Raw genomic sequence first — 17,808 nt, 5'->3', positions numbered from 1 at the left:
AGCCATTTAAAGTGTTTTTCAGATCCCTTGAGCCAGAACCCAGACCCCTCTGGTCTGAGAGTGTGACACCTCAGTTCATATCCTAACCATATGGTCCTCCTCAAGCTGCCCGGGTCCACATCACACTCACACTCATATGACATCACATCACATATCCAGCTCCAAGTATAACTGGTTATCTGAAGGCTCTTACTGATGACGGAGGCCCCTGAGGCCCGTGAGGTCCAGGGAGACGTCCTGCCAGTCTTCGGCCCACTGGTTGTACCGCTCCCACAGCAGGGCGGGGCCGCTGCTGCCGTTGGTTTCCATGGAAACAGCCAGCGTGCCGTTGAACTCGCCAAACACGTACACGGAGAACCGCAGCTGCAGGGACATCGTTACAAAACACATCGTTACAAAAGCATCGTTGCATACAGTAGGAGTCAAGGCATCTTTACAAAACTCATCATTACAAAACACATTGTTACATTACACAGGGAGTCTAAACATCGGTACAATAGACTGTGAGTCAAGACATCTTGACAGAACACATTGTTACAATATGCTGGGAGTCAAGAGGAACATTGTTGCAAAACACTGGGATTCATGGACAGACTGTACAAGGATAGACTGCTAGACGGACAGCTAGAGAGAGAGTGAGATATATAAATAGACAGATGGATGGACAGTTAGATATAGATTGACATAAGTAAATAGGATAGATCCATAAACACACTGACCGAGAGACGGAAAGATAAATAATAGAGAGAGTGAGACAGAGAGAGAGAGACAGAGAGAAACCTCCGACCTCTTTATTATTCACCTGCCTTGGCAATGTAAATGTTTGTTTCTCATGCCAATAAAGCTTTTTTGAATTGAATTGAATTGGATTGAGAAAGACAGAGACAGAGAGAGAGAGATAGAGAGATAGACAGACAAAGTGATGATAATCAGTCAGATAGATGGAGAGATGGACAGCCAGAGATGGGACAAAGTCACTGTTTGGCAAGTCCCAAGTAAGTCCCAAGTCTTAGCAGTCAAGTCTGAGTCGAGTCCCAAGTCAAGACAGGGAAAGGCAAGTCGAGTTCCCTGACGGTTGAATTGCATGTATCTCACGCCGAATGCATGAGACTTGAGAGCCCATCTCTTATCAATACAGTTATAATACGTTCATTGTTTCTGTCTTCAAATGATATGCGCATGCGCCGAAATCTTATGCTGTTAGAAATAGCCCAATAGGGTGGGAAAAACCGCCCAATCTGGCAACACTGCCTGAACGTCCTCAAAATGTAGCCCAATAGGGCGGTAAAAAACATAGATATAGAACTTTTTAAATAACCATAACTTAACGTGGTTATAATCTTGTACCTATTTTAGAACATTATTCTATTTTTATAGAATCTAACATAATTATTCATAAGTATGCAGTTTCATAACTACATCTCTGACGTTTATAACAAACCAAAAGGCGTTATGGTATGGCATTTTCAACCCATTGAAAATGGGTTGAAAATTTAGCAAGTTATGGTTATTTAAAAAGTACATGTACCACTACCAACACAATGTTATGGGTGCGCAGACTGTGGCAAGATGGCCGCCAGTGCGGACGTTCGACTTAATTTGCCAGGAGCGCGGACGAGACATCTAGTGTTCTATATATATCTATGGTAAAAAACCGCCCTGGCAACACTGCTGAACGTCCTCACCCCCAAGTGTGTAGATTTGTCACATTTTTTGAACGAAGGTAGCGGAAAATTTAGTTACGATGTCTTAAGTGTCAGAGGCTGGCCAGACGGCTTCAATGCCAATGCCAATATGAAACTAAAACTGTTATTCCGAATAAAGTATAAATGATATCGAAATTTCGTTTTGATATTATTGAAGCTACAAGTGTAGATTTGTCTTCACTCGCTGTTTTTTTTTTTCATCTTCACGGAAGTGAATGCTTCTCTGGTGTCTAGCCCTCCAGGCGGGAAATATGTTAGATATCTAAAACAATAAAAGTTTTTGACTCAAGACATGTCGAGTCATTACAAGTCAAAGAGGCAAAGTCAGAGTCAAGTCTCAAGTCAATAGCAGTCAAGTCTAAGTCGAGTCGCAAGTCATGCGTAATTTTGTCAAGTCGAGTCTGAAGTTATCAAAATCATGACTCGAGTCTGACTCGAGTCCACATCTCTGTGGACAGCCTACCTGACAGGTATTAGCAGACACAGGCGGAGGTAGAGTGGGGCTCTGGATGGACGCACCCTGGGAGGAGGCCCCCTCTTGGACCCTCAGGAACAGGAAGTGGCCTGAGGAGCACAGCGTGTGGATGGGAGCGTGCGGAGGTAGCGGCCCATGGCGACAGCGGCATGGAACCAGTCAATATCTCGCTGCTAAATCGCTTCTGTCGTTGTTATGTGGCCAAGCCAAACTGAGTGAATCAATCAACAGTCTACAAAAATATTTAACAACCCTTTTGCTCAAATCCCTGAAAATCCTTTCAAGCCAGCGCTCAATTAGCCCCCAGATGTCTCACAGCTGGAGCCGAACCACCCCCACCATAAACAAATAGCTCCGGAGTCCTATCATTTCATATGGTAGTGATCTCCACAGAAACGCTGCTCACGATCACTTATGCCGCACGCCGCTCTTAGAAAATACAATCAAAGGCGGTCGGGAAACATGAGTAACCCGGAAGGATTTCTGTGGCCCCAGAACACGAGGAACCGAGGAGGAAGTGGAGATGAATGAATGTCCTCCATCCATCTCTCAAGCCTTATCAGCCGACTACAATGGGAGCACACTCAACCTCCCAGCATTGAGGACTTTTTTTTCTACCAACTCTTTCCACTCCATTAATAATTAAGATATGTTTTTCCCGGGAGTCCTCTCTGGAGCTGAAACCAGAGGCGCCACACATACCTGGTGTTCTCCTCAGTCCGTTCCCCTGTGGGTCCACCCCGGTCTCCATCATCTGCTGACCTGTGACCCTCCTCCACGAGGTGGGCTGCGTGGACACGGACCAGCCACACGCGTCTTGCTCAAAGGAACAATGGGAGCCCAACGGCAGAGCGTCTAGGGAGGGGGAAGAAACACTTGCATCGTTATATTGAATGTATAGATTTAATGTGAGGTTGATTATAACATCTGCCTCTGCAAAACATCTGTTCGCCATTTTTGTCTCTGCCATTGTGTTAGTTTCCTCTCCGGTACGGAGACAATGGAGCTGATTTAAAACATTTGCTCAGCCATCAAGGGTTTTTCCTAGACTGCGCTCGCTGTATCAATTAACCAGACAAGTCTGCTGCCTATTTTCGGCTTGCGTGCGTACATCCTGCCCTAAAATAAAAGACTACTTTTGTGCCCTTAAGTTTTTTCGTTGCTTTGACACCAAAGTTGAAGAACATGCGCTAAATAAAGAAACAAAACAAATGTGGTTAGTGGCAGCTGCTTATAGCCACGTGGTTTACAAGAGCGAAGGTCAGCGCTGTTTACTTTAATTAAGACAGACCGGGCTCCAAAGGCCATGTAATATAATGTAATGTAATGTAATGTAATGCAGACAATATATAAGGCTCTCTTCCTATAGGTGCTTCTCGATGGGCAGAGAGACAGAGAAAGAGAAAGAGAGAAAAAAGAGAGAGAGAGAGAGAGAGAGAGAGAGAGAGAGAGAGAGAGAGAGAGAGAGAGAGAGAGAGACAAAGACAGAGACGGGGACAGAGAAAGAAAGGGGCTAAATGTCCTCTCCCCCCGGGCTCCACACGCTGAGGTCTCTAACGAGCTCCCCTTCCACTGATCCCATTAGGAAGCTCTTCGCTTCCAAGGGCCTTTCCCTTTTTTTGAAATGACGGCTCTTTGACTAAACCTTAAAAGGGTGAGAGAGAGGGAGGGAGACGCACAGGAGAGAATATTTATGACCATCTCACTGGTCTGTCCAGAAACCAAAAGCATCTGGCGGGTTGCATGAATAGACGTTTCCCCTCGCGTACGTTTTCAAAAGCCAGAGACTGAATATCAAATGAAAATATTGAGTGAGGCGCGGGGTGCCCGGGGCTTGGATAAACTGTTTTAATACGATCTCATGATGCACCTCTTCAATCCAGTTGGAAGCTGAGATTCCAGTGGGAGAAGGAACCTGGTTTCACTTTCCTAGAGCCACACTCTAGTCTACACCCACACTGTGAGCCGGTCCTGCACCCAAAGAACGAGTTGAATACCTACGTGAAATGCGATCTATAATTTCTAACAAGTTACCCTGGTGACTCTCGCTCTCGCTACCTCACACGCCAACAAAAGGAAGCAGACTCCCCTGGCTCAACGGCCGAGGCACTCAACTCAGCGTCGGGCTGGCAGAGCTGAGAGCTGTCCGAGGACATTACTCTCCGAGGCCGTTGCTTTAATCCAGCTAATGTACAGAGCGCCGACACAGCCAGCTCCCCCCAAGTGCTCCCAGCGCTTCCCCAGTGCTGTCCCACTGCTCCCAGTGATCCCAGCGCTGTCCCACTGCTCCCAGTACCCCCACTGCTCCCAGTACTCCCAGTGCTCTCAGTGAGCACTGCTCCCAGTGCTCCCAGTGCTCCCATCGCTCCCAGCGCCCATTGAAGCGTTCACTTCCCATTGATCAAGTGAAGCTGGAGTCACACCCTTTCCTTGAGAGGTCAAGGTCGCACTACTGCGGGGATTCCACATTTACAAATGGTACGCTGCAGAAGGCCTGAGTATGTTCAGGACTATTATTTTATTACATTATTTAGTTATTTATTTATATTATTTAATAGTATTTGTATTATTTGTCTGATTAAGAAATCACACCATAACGCCTACATATAAATATATCCTCCTCATTTCTACATAGATGCATCTATAGATATCTATATCTATAGATATCTATATCTATAGATATAGATATATAAAGTGGTAATGCAGACGTGTTTCCCATCCCATGCATCCGTACACATTACAGTCAGTGACCTGATTGGCTGGGTGGACTCACCACAGATGAAGCCCTCGTCTTCCCCTAGGGGACAGTCGCTGTGGAAGTCGCACACCAGGCTCTGGTCCAGGCAGCCCCCCAGCTCACACTGGAACCCTCCCTCACAGGCCAGGTCCCGGCCAAGCGGCTCTGCAAATCAGGAGCAGTTGTAGGAGGGGTCCGGGTTTATGCCTTCAGTATCTCATCACTTCCTGTCCTCTGTCTGTTTGTAAAGCGGTGTTGAGCGTCTAGAAACGCTTTAGTGTTTTTGACAATCTTAAAAGAGATTGATTAGACAGTAATCAGAAAAAATACAGTAAAATCTGTTTAAAATCAGAAGCACCGGCGCCGCTCCATCCACTGCGGGGAGGTTCTGACGAGTGGTGAGACACACAGCAGGCCAACACATATCTACAGGGCATAATGAGTCATGGGCTCCAGGGATAGCGCTGCATGTCCAGTACGCTACGCCTGGTTGGTGGGTGGGGCGGTTACAATCTGAACACTTTCAGTGAGACAAAGGTTCTCAGTGAGACAAAGACATCAGAACTAAAGAGCACCAGACACGAGCCATAGGTTCACAATGTACCCGTTTCACAGTCGATGAACTCCAGAGAGTCCAGGGCCAGAGTCGCTGCCTCACTGTCCAGACAGGAGGAGTAGAGCAGAGTCACCTGGAAGGGCTCGTCCACCTGGCCAATCGCAGTGTCCACGACCTCCCATGCAGCCCTTCATGGACCAATCAGAGGAGAGCAAATCCAACAGTCACCACCTCGTATATTATTACATTGATAGGGAAAAAGCAATTTTAATTTCATCTGTAGCATTAGATCAAGTAAAAAGAGTATGCTTCTTATGTAAGTTTGTAATTGAGGAGAAAAAAAAGGTTAGAAAGTAATTTGATCCAGGCGCACAATAATTCTTATATATTAATACATTATTATTTTAAATGTCAATGCAGATAAATTACAACCCGGACAAACCCACTGAATAACGACTGCAGCATGCACAGCCATGCAACGGATATAACCCTAGCATTGGAGATGATGTTCAACAATTAATTTGAGATATTGAGCTCAACATGGTATAGGTTTTGATATGTGATGTCTTCTCTGTCCCTAACACCTGTACTGAATACCTCCAGCCAACCCAATGAAAAATAATTTGATGTTATCCACATGATTATCAGCACACTAAGAATATGTTTTCAACAAATAGAGTCAAGGCATTACCATTGCAAACATTTTATTTGGTTTTTTTTATAAGCTTTTAGTTGATTTTAAATATATGCATGTAATATGTAAAATGTACTGCAGGGTGCAAACAGATCTGTATTCATCTGATGCTGCAAAGCTGAACCACATCAGGCTTAGTTCGAGGGCCAGCCAATCGGTAATGCAGGCATAGTACGCAGCATTTAATCATCAGATATTATTTAAGGTCATAGTGCGGGCTACTGGTGTTACCTAGAAGTTATTTGTACCCAATGCACTGGAGGGAAGGGTCAGAAATAGACATACACTCCCGCATGGTAATGAGTGTGTGTCTGTCTGTGCCTTTACTCGAATCTCAAACATAATAGAATTGCACAATCCATTACTGCACTACACACACACAACCCAAAGAGCATGCAGCCACAAAACGCTGTTTTCAAATGTCCATCCATCATTCTTGTGTCCAAACCAATTACAAATAAATATATCAGCAGGGGCTGCTCCTGGATACACAAAGGCTTTCAGCCATTCAGAGGATAACTGGACTGACGCATTAGATCAATAAGAAGTAAACATGCCAGACAACAAATGAACAAAGCAGATGTTTCCTCTGAAAATCTACAAGTCTGCAGTATTGCTCCGCATGTCACAGATCATAAAAACGTTCTTTCCGTGCCTCTTTTGTGCGGCTGACGTCTGAAGACATCGTTCCGCGCCCTTTGCCCTGTCGTTAAGACCCTCACTCCTCCAAACTTTCATGAACAACGGAATCCAGCCCAACAAACCACTTCAATCCATCACCTCAGATTGGACCCGACGCAGGCATTGAAATTGATCGCTGGAGAGTAAACAATACTCAAATAACAATAAGAACGGCAGTTCAAGAAATGAGCAAGACCCAGAGAACCAGAGTCTGCGGCCTGAGATCTGAGAACGTGCGTCGAGCTGCGCTACGCGGGAGGACCCGAGACGTCCTGTCATGTCACTACTACCCGCTTCTTCGTCTGTGTTAAAGTCGACCGTACACAAACTCAGTGCACACCAGTGAGTTCAGGGATCCAGGGATCCAGGAATCTATCAATTGCTTAAGCCTAGTTAGGCCTAGTTAAAGCTAGTTAAGCCTAAGGGTTAGGTGGATTAAAGGGAGGTTGCTAACCTGCCGCCAGGTTGCTTGATAACCACGGAGACATCAGGTGTGCTGGAGGTGGTGTGTTGGACCAGAAGGGTGAGGTTCCCCACCACCGGCCCCGACTCAAACACCGCCAGTTGCAAACTGCACAGCTCACCGCTGCCTGGCAGTACCTGGCTGCTCAGGTGGTAAACACAGCTCCCAGAATCCTCAGCGGTGGAGGAGGAGGGGCTTAGAAGCAGGAAGTGACCTGAAACAAGAGAGGTTGGATTGGAAAATTGGATAGCAGTCTGAATAAACCAGTTGCTTCAGGGCTGCAGGGTGAACCACATTCAATAAAAAAGGGTTTAAAATTCAGATTCTCAATAAATCACGAAGGAGACATGCCTTGGCCAGCAGACATGCCTCGGCCATCATGCAAGACAACAGGAGCACATCATCACATGGTTCTCTGTGCGGTCTGCAGTCTCACCCTGAGAGCTCCCCAGTGAGTGGTCTGCGGTTGGCCTCCTCGTGCCAGCGTGTGTGATGGTTCTGGGCTGCTGTGGGGAGGAGGTCTGCCAGTCATCTCGGCTGCTGTGGTTTGAAACCATCCAGTGGCAGAGTGATTCAAAATCACAGGAGGTGGCTGGCGTAGAACGCAGGAAAGCCTGTTATGTTTTTTCATTTTTCATTTGATTCGTGGTGGAATGCAAAGTGATCTGAATACAGGATGCCAATTATTAAGATTGAATTGAATGTTAAAGGAGCAGTTTTTAGGATTAAGTGACATTTAGTGTCGAGGTTGTGAACTGAATATCTCCCCTCGTCTCTCCCTTTCCGACGACGCCGGAGAAGCTACAGCTAAATGCACAACAGAGTACCGACAGAAAATCCTTCAGCCGAGAGAAGAAAAAGTAGAAAAAGCTTTAAAACTGTTTTTGGATCCTCTTTAAAGGTTTTGAAATGCTGTCAACCATTAGAAGTTTAGTTTCCTGACACTGAGTTTTCTTCTACAATAACGGTCTATCGTTTAGGTCCTAATCTCACAAAAAGATGTCTCCTTTTACTCACGCACAATTATCGCAACATGACGATTCGAATGTTAAATCTCTTTCCATAGAAGACTAGAATAATAAAAGATTTGAGGTCCCCCCCTGATTACAACGTGAATATAACAGAACATTTCTGTCAAGTCTATTCCACTAGATGCCACTAAGTTCTCAACACTTCACCTTTAAGACTGTCAACTGTGTGAGTTGAATATGAGGATTTTGTTCATGAGTTCAGTCTTGTGAAATAAGTAATAAATAAAAATCTACGGCAGAGCTGATATTCATTCAGCAGAGCAAAGGAGACAGAGGAAGGGAGAGGGATAGAGAAAGAGAGAGAGAGAGAGAGAGGCCATAGAAAGAGCAGAAAAAGGAAGAGGGAAGCAGGGAAAGAACTGGAAACACAAAAGGTTTGGTGGAAAAAATGCTTGTCAAAACATGAGTTTGAAAAGGATGTTGGTGAGGGGAAAGACATGCATATCACCTGCAATTTATTGCAATCTGTCCAACATGCATGATGCTTTATAACCTAACAACATGTGACTGTTAGGACTATTGTTACAGGATGTTTTTCTGATAACAGCTCCATGTTGTGAGAACAAAACACAGAGATCTTAGACTGCGTGTGACCACCTACTTGACTTACTTTGGCTTTTGGCGGTTGATTCCAAATGACGAGAAAACACATAATCTGCCAAGTTCTCCTCAAGCACCGTATTCATAACAGCACGGTTGGTACCACACACTGAAAACCAGAGAGAGAGAGAGAGAGAGAGAGAGAGAGAGAGCGAGAGAGAGAGAGAGGAAGAGAGAGAGAGAGAGAGAGAGAGAGAGAGAGAAAGTCAATTAAATCCTTTCATCACTCATTAATTTATTTTACAGCAGCAGAGCATATGTGTGAATTGGGTTACAGAAATATTTAAGAATACTCATCTTGGCATGTTATTAAAAACAAATATGCTTTCATTAACATATGAGCTTTGGGTTGTCTTACAGTTGTTGCAAGGGTCATCTTGCTGATGGATACCAGTTTTTTGCGACAGGTGAAGATATATCTGAGCTTGCAACGCTGCCTTTCATTTTCAGATATTTGGGAGGTTTCTTGAAAGGTGAATCTCACCAAACTTAATTCACATGCATGTTATAGCAGGTGAATATTATATTACATATATATTATATACAATGGAGTAATGACTAGAAACACAATAGAGAATGCAGGTGTGTCAACATGTCAAATGACACGGTCTAATACAGAAAAACAGAAATCACATGAGACCAACTACACACTTGGTCATGTGTCTCATAAATAAACTGATCTCAACAGACATGAGCAGAACAAGGGACCCCCATCAGCGGCCCACGGGGGGGGGGGGTTCAACATGCATGTGACAGCACAGGGAGCACACTAAACAAAGACTTCATACAATGATGTCACCGAGGGTCATCCACTCAACCCCCGCTCCCCCCCGAGGGACAACCGGCGTCTGTGACCCGACCGGGATGGGGGTCACGGTGCTCTGGCGGGACGGATCACTTTATTCAAGAGGCGGGGGCTAAAAGGAGACAATGTTGACGGAGAAGCACGCTGACTTGGCTAAATGGACGCCTGTTCGGTTGTTAATTATAGAAGAAAAACGAGCCACAAATAGAGGCGGCTGCATATCGACACGGATAATTGAACAGATGAAACGAATGACCAAAATGTTTGTCTTTTATTAGTATAAGAAACTAAACAGTATCTTAACTCTCCCTCTATCCCTCTCCCTCTCTCTCTATCCCTCTCTCTATCTCTCGCACTCTCTCTCCTTCTATCTCCCTCTGCCTCCCTTCCTCCCATATTCTCTTGTTTCCCCCCTAAAGACAGCAGAGAATCCTTCAGAATCACACAATGTTCTCAGCTGGTGAGTAAAAACATGAGCAGGAACGCCCGGGTCAGGCCGGTTGCCTGTCAGCACATCCAATTCCGGGGCTGCAGCCTCAGACCTCCAGCTGTGTGAGTGGTGCCGCGCCCATCTCCATCGCACATGTTCCCTTCCTGTTTGTTCAAGACCCAGAGAACCAAGAAAGTGAATCCGGCAACTGTCTCTCAACATTATGGCGGGGCTGTGCTGACGGGTTCAGGGTTCTGCTGGACGAGTCTGGAGAGGAATGGTGGCATATGGGAGCAGAGCTGCGGTGTCTGGCTTGTGTCAGAGTCACCGGAGTAGGGATGGCTCTAGGACGAGGCTGCTTGTGTTCCAGGCCGGCTCACGGTTGATGGAAGAGAGACTGGAAGTTTGTAATGTTGAGCAGCTCTCAGGAAACGGCACATCTGACTTCAACTGGCAAGGAACCCCGGCTGATTTGGCTCCAGAGACCTGGCTTAAAACATCCTGTCTTTCCTCTCTCCCGCCCTGCCTCCCTTCCTCCATCCCTGTCTCTTCTTTCCTTTCATGTTTTATTTTCCTTCCTTATTTCCCTAATGTGATCCCTCTAAACATGATGGACATATGAACCCTGTCATCTTCCTGTGTCCTATCAGGAACCGCCACCTCATCCTCGTCAGCCTCATGCTGCGTTCTCCTGTCCCTCTGTCAATAGTGATTAGGATTATTATTCGGGCGTTGATGAGGAGGCTGAGATGCTCCAGTGCAGGGTCTGACGAATGCTCTCATCCTGCTACAACCACAGCTCCACAGACCTTGATTCTCAGCATATATTATTCTGAGCTTTCAACGTGATCCTTGTTAAAAAAATACACTACTACATAGCTGTTCTGCAGTTATCAACGGAGTATTGTGCATGTTCCAAGTCATGAGTAGGCAGTTCATCCAACTTACAAGAAAGAGCACAAAATGCGCTTCCAGCCTGCAAAATGACAGTTGACAGAAATGTGGTTTATGCCAAAAAAAATAAGGAAATATGTAAAGAAACGCGGTAAAGACGAAGATGGCACAATTTCTTGCTCAACCAAATCCCTGAAGGCTGCAAAGCTTAAATCACAGAACTCAAGTTCACCTCCCAACTGCTCAGAGTGGAGTGCTAATCCCCCCCACTCCTGATCCCCACCAAGCCCCAAGCCTCCCTAGCCTTCATTGCAAGGTCCGGTCCACAGCCATTAGCACAGGAGCGCTGGGATAATATTGTGTAGTAGTATTGTGTTTTTGGTCAATTTTAAGTAATTTATCGTGGAATAGTTTGTCATGAATGGGTAGACATTGTGTTGTTTGATTCCCATGCGAAACGTTTTATTAGCCTTGGTTATGTTAAATTTAGTTAAGATTTAGAACTAACACAACTCTCGAGAGTCCTGAGTATCACCAACAAAAACTCTCACAATGCATTCTGATGGTCAAGTCTTACTCTGCTAAGGACCATGGACTTACACAGATTTCTAAATGTTTAGGAAGGTCTTGGGACAACCTCAACCACAGTGAAACATCAAAATATATTTTTGATACAAAATGAATGAGTCCACATGGAATGTAAACATAAATAGTACAAAGTCGGATCACAGGGTTCCTAAGGCCTTGTATGGCCCTAGGTGTGCTCACTCCTAATGCAGAACATATTCCCCTCCACTGTGCTCTATACCGCTGCTCGTCAATTGGACGAGGCGAAGGTCAAGAGATTGGTTCAGTCGTAGGATTAGCGTGCTTGCTTTGAAGACGGCACACAATTCAAACACATGTAGGCCCAGTTTGACCCATTACATTGTTTTCGCCACGATAGAAGAGAGGGTGGAAAAATAATCGGACTGTTTTATAAGAATAATTGAATAAATGTTATATATAGATTATAGATAGAATAATTATATTATAATGGTCAGTTACTATTATTCAATTATATTATTTATTATTTGATCGAAGGAGTTTACTGTCTTTCATTCTGAATGTTGTCGTTTAATACATCACATTCACCATGTGAGTTACACAACGAACTGGGCTATATATACTGTTCCCCACTATAAATCCAATTTCCGCACAATAAGATAATTAAATCAAATGCAGCGCCACTATCTTCAATGCATAGTTTGGCCCTTTGTTACCAATAAGTGGATACCTCAAACTTCCCAACAACAGACGTGCAAACTCATTGGGGAACTCTGGAGAGAGTTCATAAATGGAGAGCTTTGTACGTTGTTTTGGTCATTTTGGATAAGCCTGAAAAGCTCTGGCATTTATTGGGGATTATGTTACTATGACACTCAAGTGTAAAAAACTGCAATTGAACCACTTGTGGTTTCTTGAAAAGTATTTCAACATCGCAGTTTGAGGTTATTATCAATATTCACAAGCAGAACTTGAATAACAAAACATTCGATTTGGAAATACACTAAATATACAATTATAACATCACAGTAAGATATAAATAGAAGGGTCATACTAGCTCCCATTTCCATACATAGGAAAATAAAACAGCAAATTCTTGCAGAACTTGTTTTTGTGACATTAGGAGAAAATCTTAACTGCTGTCAGCCAAATTAAATACATTTTAAATTATATTTTGAAGATGAAAGACATTCCACTCAACTGATGCCAGTTACAACATGGAATTGCATCGGACTGTTAAACTATCAGTCATGCTGAAGTCTGCAACGATCTGAGCAGAGGTTGGGGTATTCTCCGCTCTTGATATAAAAGCATTCCACTTATTGCACTCTCACTCCGTTCCACGCTCATGGTCAGTTGTACATTACAATTAAATCATCCATGAATTGTAAGGATCTCGAAGAAAGAACCGGCATCAAGCAGCCCAACAGTAAACAAGATAATTAAAGTGGATTATATTTATATTAGAAATTCCTGTCCCCCTTTCGGTTACTCAGGAAAACCCAACAGGTGTGCATGTTAATGAATTAATAAAATAAAACTAATAACTTCAAAGAGTTTGGCCTATCATATTCTAATACAGAACTGAATTAAGCGAGATCCCATTTCTATGCATCACTGATTAGCCCTGCCTAACGTTCTGCCCGCTGTTCTGTTTGATGTAAGGTTCTTTACCAGACAGAATCGGTCACGTCCAGATCCAATGCGTTTTGCATTGAGACCATACTATTGGTTTTCCCCTTCTAGACCAACTTCTAAAGAGCCTTGTGCAGGGGAGACCCATAACTCAATTTAATGATCTTAATTGGTCGCAGCTTGGTTCAAATTTGAATGTTTACTATTTAGCATTCTCACAACCTGTCTTTCTTCAGAGGGCCTCTAAGATGGCCTCCTACTATCCCTCTTTCCTTATATTCAACACACAGAACGGCATCATAAGAACACATCTTCCAAACATAAGACGAGGGGTTTGGAATCACCAAAACCACCCTCATGTACATTTGAACCATGACTTTTGCAGTGACTCTCTGAATATTTAAACAAAAATTGTAAAAGTAACATTAACTTATGTAAGTTAGTAAGAAAAATAATGCTTGTGTTTAAATCCCTCTTTCCCAAAAGCTTTTGTGCTCCGACAGTCTAGAGCTGTTCTGAGACTAGTCTTTATCGGGCCAGTGCTCCATCTCTGTCTCAACTTCAATCCATGGAAGATAGATTTATAGATGTTGGTGAAAGCCAAAGAAACATTATATAGTAACCTTGGGATATTATCATAACACACACTTTATTTTATTTATGAACTGCTTTGTTTTATTTTTCTGGTAGATTAGAATTGATTGTGTGATTGCCTGGAGCTTTTCTTAAATATTTTTTTTTTATATATTATCAAGAAATACCCTATGACCCATACATTATTTTTATACCTTTTCAAAATTATAATCATATACCGCTGATTTATGCTCTGTGAATAGAGCATGGTGTGTTTGTGTACGGGTGTGTGTGTATGTGTGTTATCTGTCTGTGTGTGAGTGTGTTTTCTCGTTAGTATATACATACACATTTATTCTGTTTTTTCCACTGATATTTCGTTTTTGTAGAGTTCTGGTTCAAGACTGATTGTTAACCTTTGTTCTTGGAGTATGTGATGATTAAATTAGGCCAATGTTATAAATGCATTATATCTAATGTATGTAATGCCTTTCGGAGAAACACATGCACTCACAGATGCTTTGAATAAAAGCCTCCACCAAATGGCCTCAATTATTTAAAATGAAAATATTTGTCCGATACAATTTAGAGTAAAGCCTGCACCACTACCCCGACTTGGCCAACCCTGATCATCAGATTGGATTTGGAAGTTAAAACTAAATTGGGAGCGGAGCAGTCAACAGCTCTAACGCCAAATCTTTCTCTGGGACAACGAAAGCCAGGCCAAGGAAAAGGCTTTGAGGTCCGTCTCTGCTGCTCATTGTTCTCCTGAACCACCAAAGGGCCGGGTCTGGAACCATGGGGACACGGAAGACCGGAGGAGTGTGCCCACGCTGCTCTCCTCCACCCCCCCACGGTGGAGACCAGTGAAGGGGGAGGAGGTGCTGATCAGGATGCTGTTCAAAGGGCATCAGACTTGTTGACTGAGCAGAACGAAAGAAGCGCATTACGGAGAACTCAGAGGGAACTTTCCTCTACCGACTAAACTACTAAGAAACTGGATGGGGCAAGACGGTAAATAAGAACATCCTCCAGGCTGCTGAGGAAGACCAAAGGGGTCAACACATCTCCCAGCACATCATCGAACCACGAGTGGAAGAACAGAACCCCAGCGTAACCACGTCCTCTGTCAGTGATCAGAGCTACCGTCCATGCATTGCTCTGATGAGTTTCAGGTTGTACACTATGAGTCAGATTAACCCAGGTAGACCTATGGGCCCTAGGGACATCCAGATAACAAATTAAAGGTAGAATAAGTTATAGTTAGTGGATCAATGTCCATTCAGGGATGTATAACCCTGCTTTGGAACATACAATTTTCATATGATTTAAGACAATGCATTGGTTTCTCAGTGTTCTTTCACACACAACCTTCAGATTTAACCTGTTCCGAATGTACATGTGACCTTTGGTTCCCTTTTCCCAATTTGACCTTCTTCTATTCAAACTAAGTCAATCATTGAATTCTCCCAATTCTGCCCGTACAAATGTTTCTCGGTAATACGTTTTCCCATGAAAACCATTAGGCAGGTCAGCACACAGAATGCAACCTGAGATTGAACCCAGATTGAGATTAACTGCGTGTCTGATGGCGGCCGGGCTGACCGACTCAGTGTGTTAATAAAGAACTGAGCGGTACTCTACTCTCCACATGAACCACAGCCAGCAGTGGAGGAGCGATTACGTTCGGCTGTGCACAGGGACTCCGCTGTGGGGCTTGGGCAGAGTAGCTTCACTAAATATGACGGCTCTTTCATCTCCCCCTGTCTCCGGTCGCAGTCCTAGTCGCTGCTCTGTGATGCAGAGTATGAAACCAGAGTCACACCACAGCAGCACCCGTGATGCAAGGAAATCACAGGAACACGTCGTCTTCCTGTCTTCAGCAGAGTCAATGTAAATGTTGTAACAACGTAGAAAATGTTGTAACAGCCTTTACAGCAGGACATCTGGGGAAACCAAGGGTGCTTTGTTGTGGTGGTTTACATCACGTCCCAATGCAATGGGTACGGTACCTAGCTACCAGTGAAGTGGGGCATACCGTCAGCACCACAGCAATGCTCCAACAGGCTCTGTGGAGGGCTCTCAAGACCCTCAGCACCATGCAAGGTCTCCTTTTCACATGGAGACAAGAAGGAGAGACTAGATGGAGTGACACAGGCAGACAGCAATGAGGACGTATGGAAGATTTAACCTTATAACACAACATATTACTGTGATGTTAATTACAACACATTACATGGGTGTATTGCAACATAATACAGTGATGTTAATCATGCATGCGGGCTGATATTAGAAACATGATCGCAAAGAAATGACAAACAGAAGAGATAAAGTGTGTTTGTTTCCCAGTTATAGAGGATGCAGGAGGGCACAACGCAGACATCGGCCCAGCAGATCTGCCCCATAAGTCACCTCTCTGGTGAATATCGGTTGTGTGTGATTGCATTGGAAGCCACCAGGGATGGATCAAAAAGACTCATAATAAACTGGTCATATAAATATTCCATCATGCAGTTTAGAGTGCATTTGCTGTTGTTCTTTGATGTCGTAGAGATGTAATGGCGAGCATGTGGCCTATTGAATCTAGTGAACTGCATGAGGTTCAGAGTAAATTAAAGACAAATACGTGCACTAAACATTGTAAGGGGGGCCCCGTTTCTGACTTATTTATGTGATATGTACGACTGAAATGTGAAAACCTGATGGATTTCTTCTCTATAAAACAAAGACATAAGGAAACAGTACAGGATATAAAAGAAGAGCAGCAAGGCACTCAGATTGAAAGGTAGGCCACATACCAGAGTGATCCATCAAAATCCGGCTTTTACTGATTATTCAAAGATTCATTTTGCTTACATAACTAAGCAGAGTTCATCTCGACAAAATGTAATCAGGTCTGTTCCTTACAAACTGATTGTTTTCCCTGACCACGAATTGTAATTACGATTTGAAATGGATACATTACATTGTTGATTGTTATTATTTTTAATTAACCCCCCTACGTTGATGATACTCCTTCAAGAATAGCAGTAATAAACTTTCCTGGGTATGGCTCTTTGTTGTGTAGTGCTCGGCAGCCGAGGTGTAAATAAAAAGTCAGAAGTCAGGGAGCCTTAGTTGGTAGATTTTCTCAGCAGAACTGATATTTCAATGATTTAAAAGCCGTTTTTCATCGAAATGTTTAAAATTAATCCATCGACTCTTCATGGTGCTAGCCTCCAGTTTAGCGGCAATCATAACAATAGCTACAAATTAAATTAATTACATTAATTTAAAAGCTATATCCAAACTTAATTTTTTAAAGCATTTTGGGGTGTCTAAATTGAACCAGTAACACAACCAAATCATCTACTTACTCATCCAAATTACGATGGGGAAAAAAGTTGTGGGTCTTTGAAGGTAATCCATGGCTTCTTCTCTGGAGCGGCTCCTGGTAAAAAGGGGGTTCCCGTCTCGTCACCAACGAGGCTAATGAAAGGATTAACTTAACTGCATCAAACAAGTCAGTTCAGAAGGAAACAAATCGGCCATGGCTCCCGTTAACGGGAATAGCTCGCGCTGCGGACGTCAACGCACTGCGATGCATTTCGGTGATGCTGATGCTGCACCAGTCGGGGCTCAAATTACGACAATTCTCTCTCTCTCTCTCTCTCTCTCTCTCTCTCTCTCTCTCGCTCTCTCTCTCTCTCTCTCTCTCTCTCTCTCTCTCTCTCTCTCTCTCGACCCCATTGTCCCATCATATGTAATTGCTAATTAGAGTGAATTGCTTGTTTTTGTTTGTATAACTGATCTCACTTATTTTGCTTGTTAACAATATAACAAAACGCCTCTCTTGGCTGACTGCTACTGAGGTGTCACAGAAGATCTAACATGGAGCGAGAGTGGGCGTTCGGATATATATAGATATATAGCGCCTCTACCGCCAATTATGGGGCGTCATGTTTTTTAGAAGTAGCCTACGGCCGTGAGCTTAGCCGTCACA

At 43.8% G+C, this 17,808-nt stretch overlaps 1 protein-coding gene across 1 annotated transcript in view; it reads right to left on the bottom strand.

Annotated features, from left to right (window-relative positions):
- Positions 1–17,345, bottom strand: part of ltk (leukocyte receptor tyrosine kinase) — a gene marked incomplete at its 3' end in the record, with an annotated part of 44,052 nt that extends 26,707 nt beyond the window's left edge. The window contains 9 exon segments of the mRNA XM_079752261.1: positions 194–363; positions 2,170–2,270; positions 2,884–3,036; positions 4,955–5,083; positions 5,523–5,662; positions 7,304–7,526; positions 7,749–7,904; positions 8,954–9,052; positions 17,183–17,345. Of these exon segments, the coding sequence (XP_079608387.1) occupies positions 194–363; positions 2,170–2,270; positions 2,884–3,036; positions 4,955–5,083; positions 5,523–5,662; positions 7,304–7,526; positions 7,749–7,904; positions 8,954–9,052; positions 17,183–17,234 (1,223 nt within the window). The 5' untranslated portion in view covers positions 17,235–17,345.
- Positions 17,346–17,808: the final 463 nt, after the last annotated feature.

The sequence above is a fragment of the Pollachius pollachius genome, assembly GCF_949987615.1.
Source record: "Pollachius pollachius genome assembly, chromosome: 15".
NCBI classification, from domain to species: domain Eukaryota; kingdom Metazoa; phylum Chordata; class Actinopteri; order Gadiformes; family Gadidae; genus Pollachius; species Pollachius pollachius.
The sequence above is the reverse complement of the archived record's forward strand: the minus strand, read 5'-3'. Positions and strand labels throughout refer to the sequence as shown.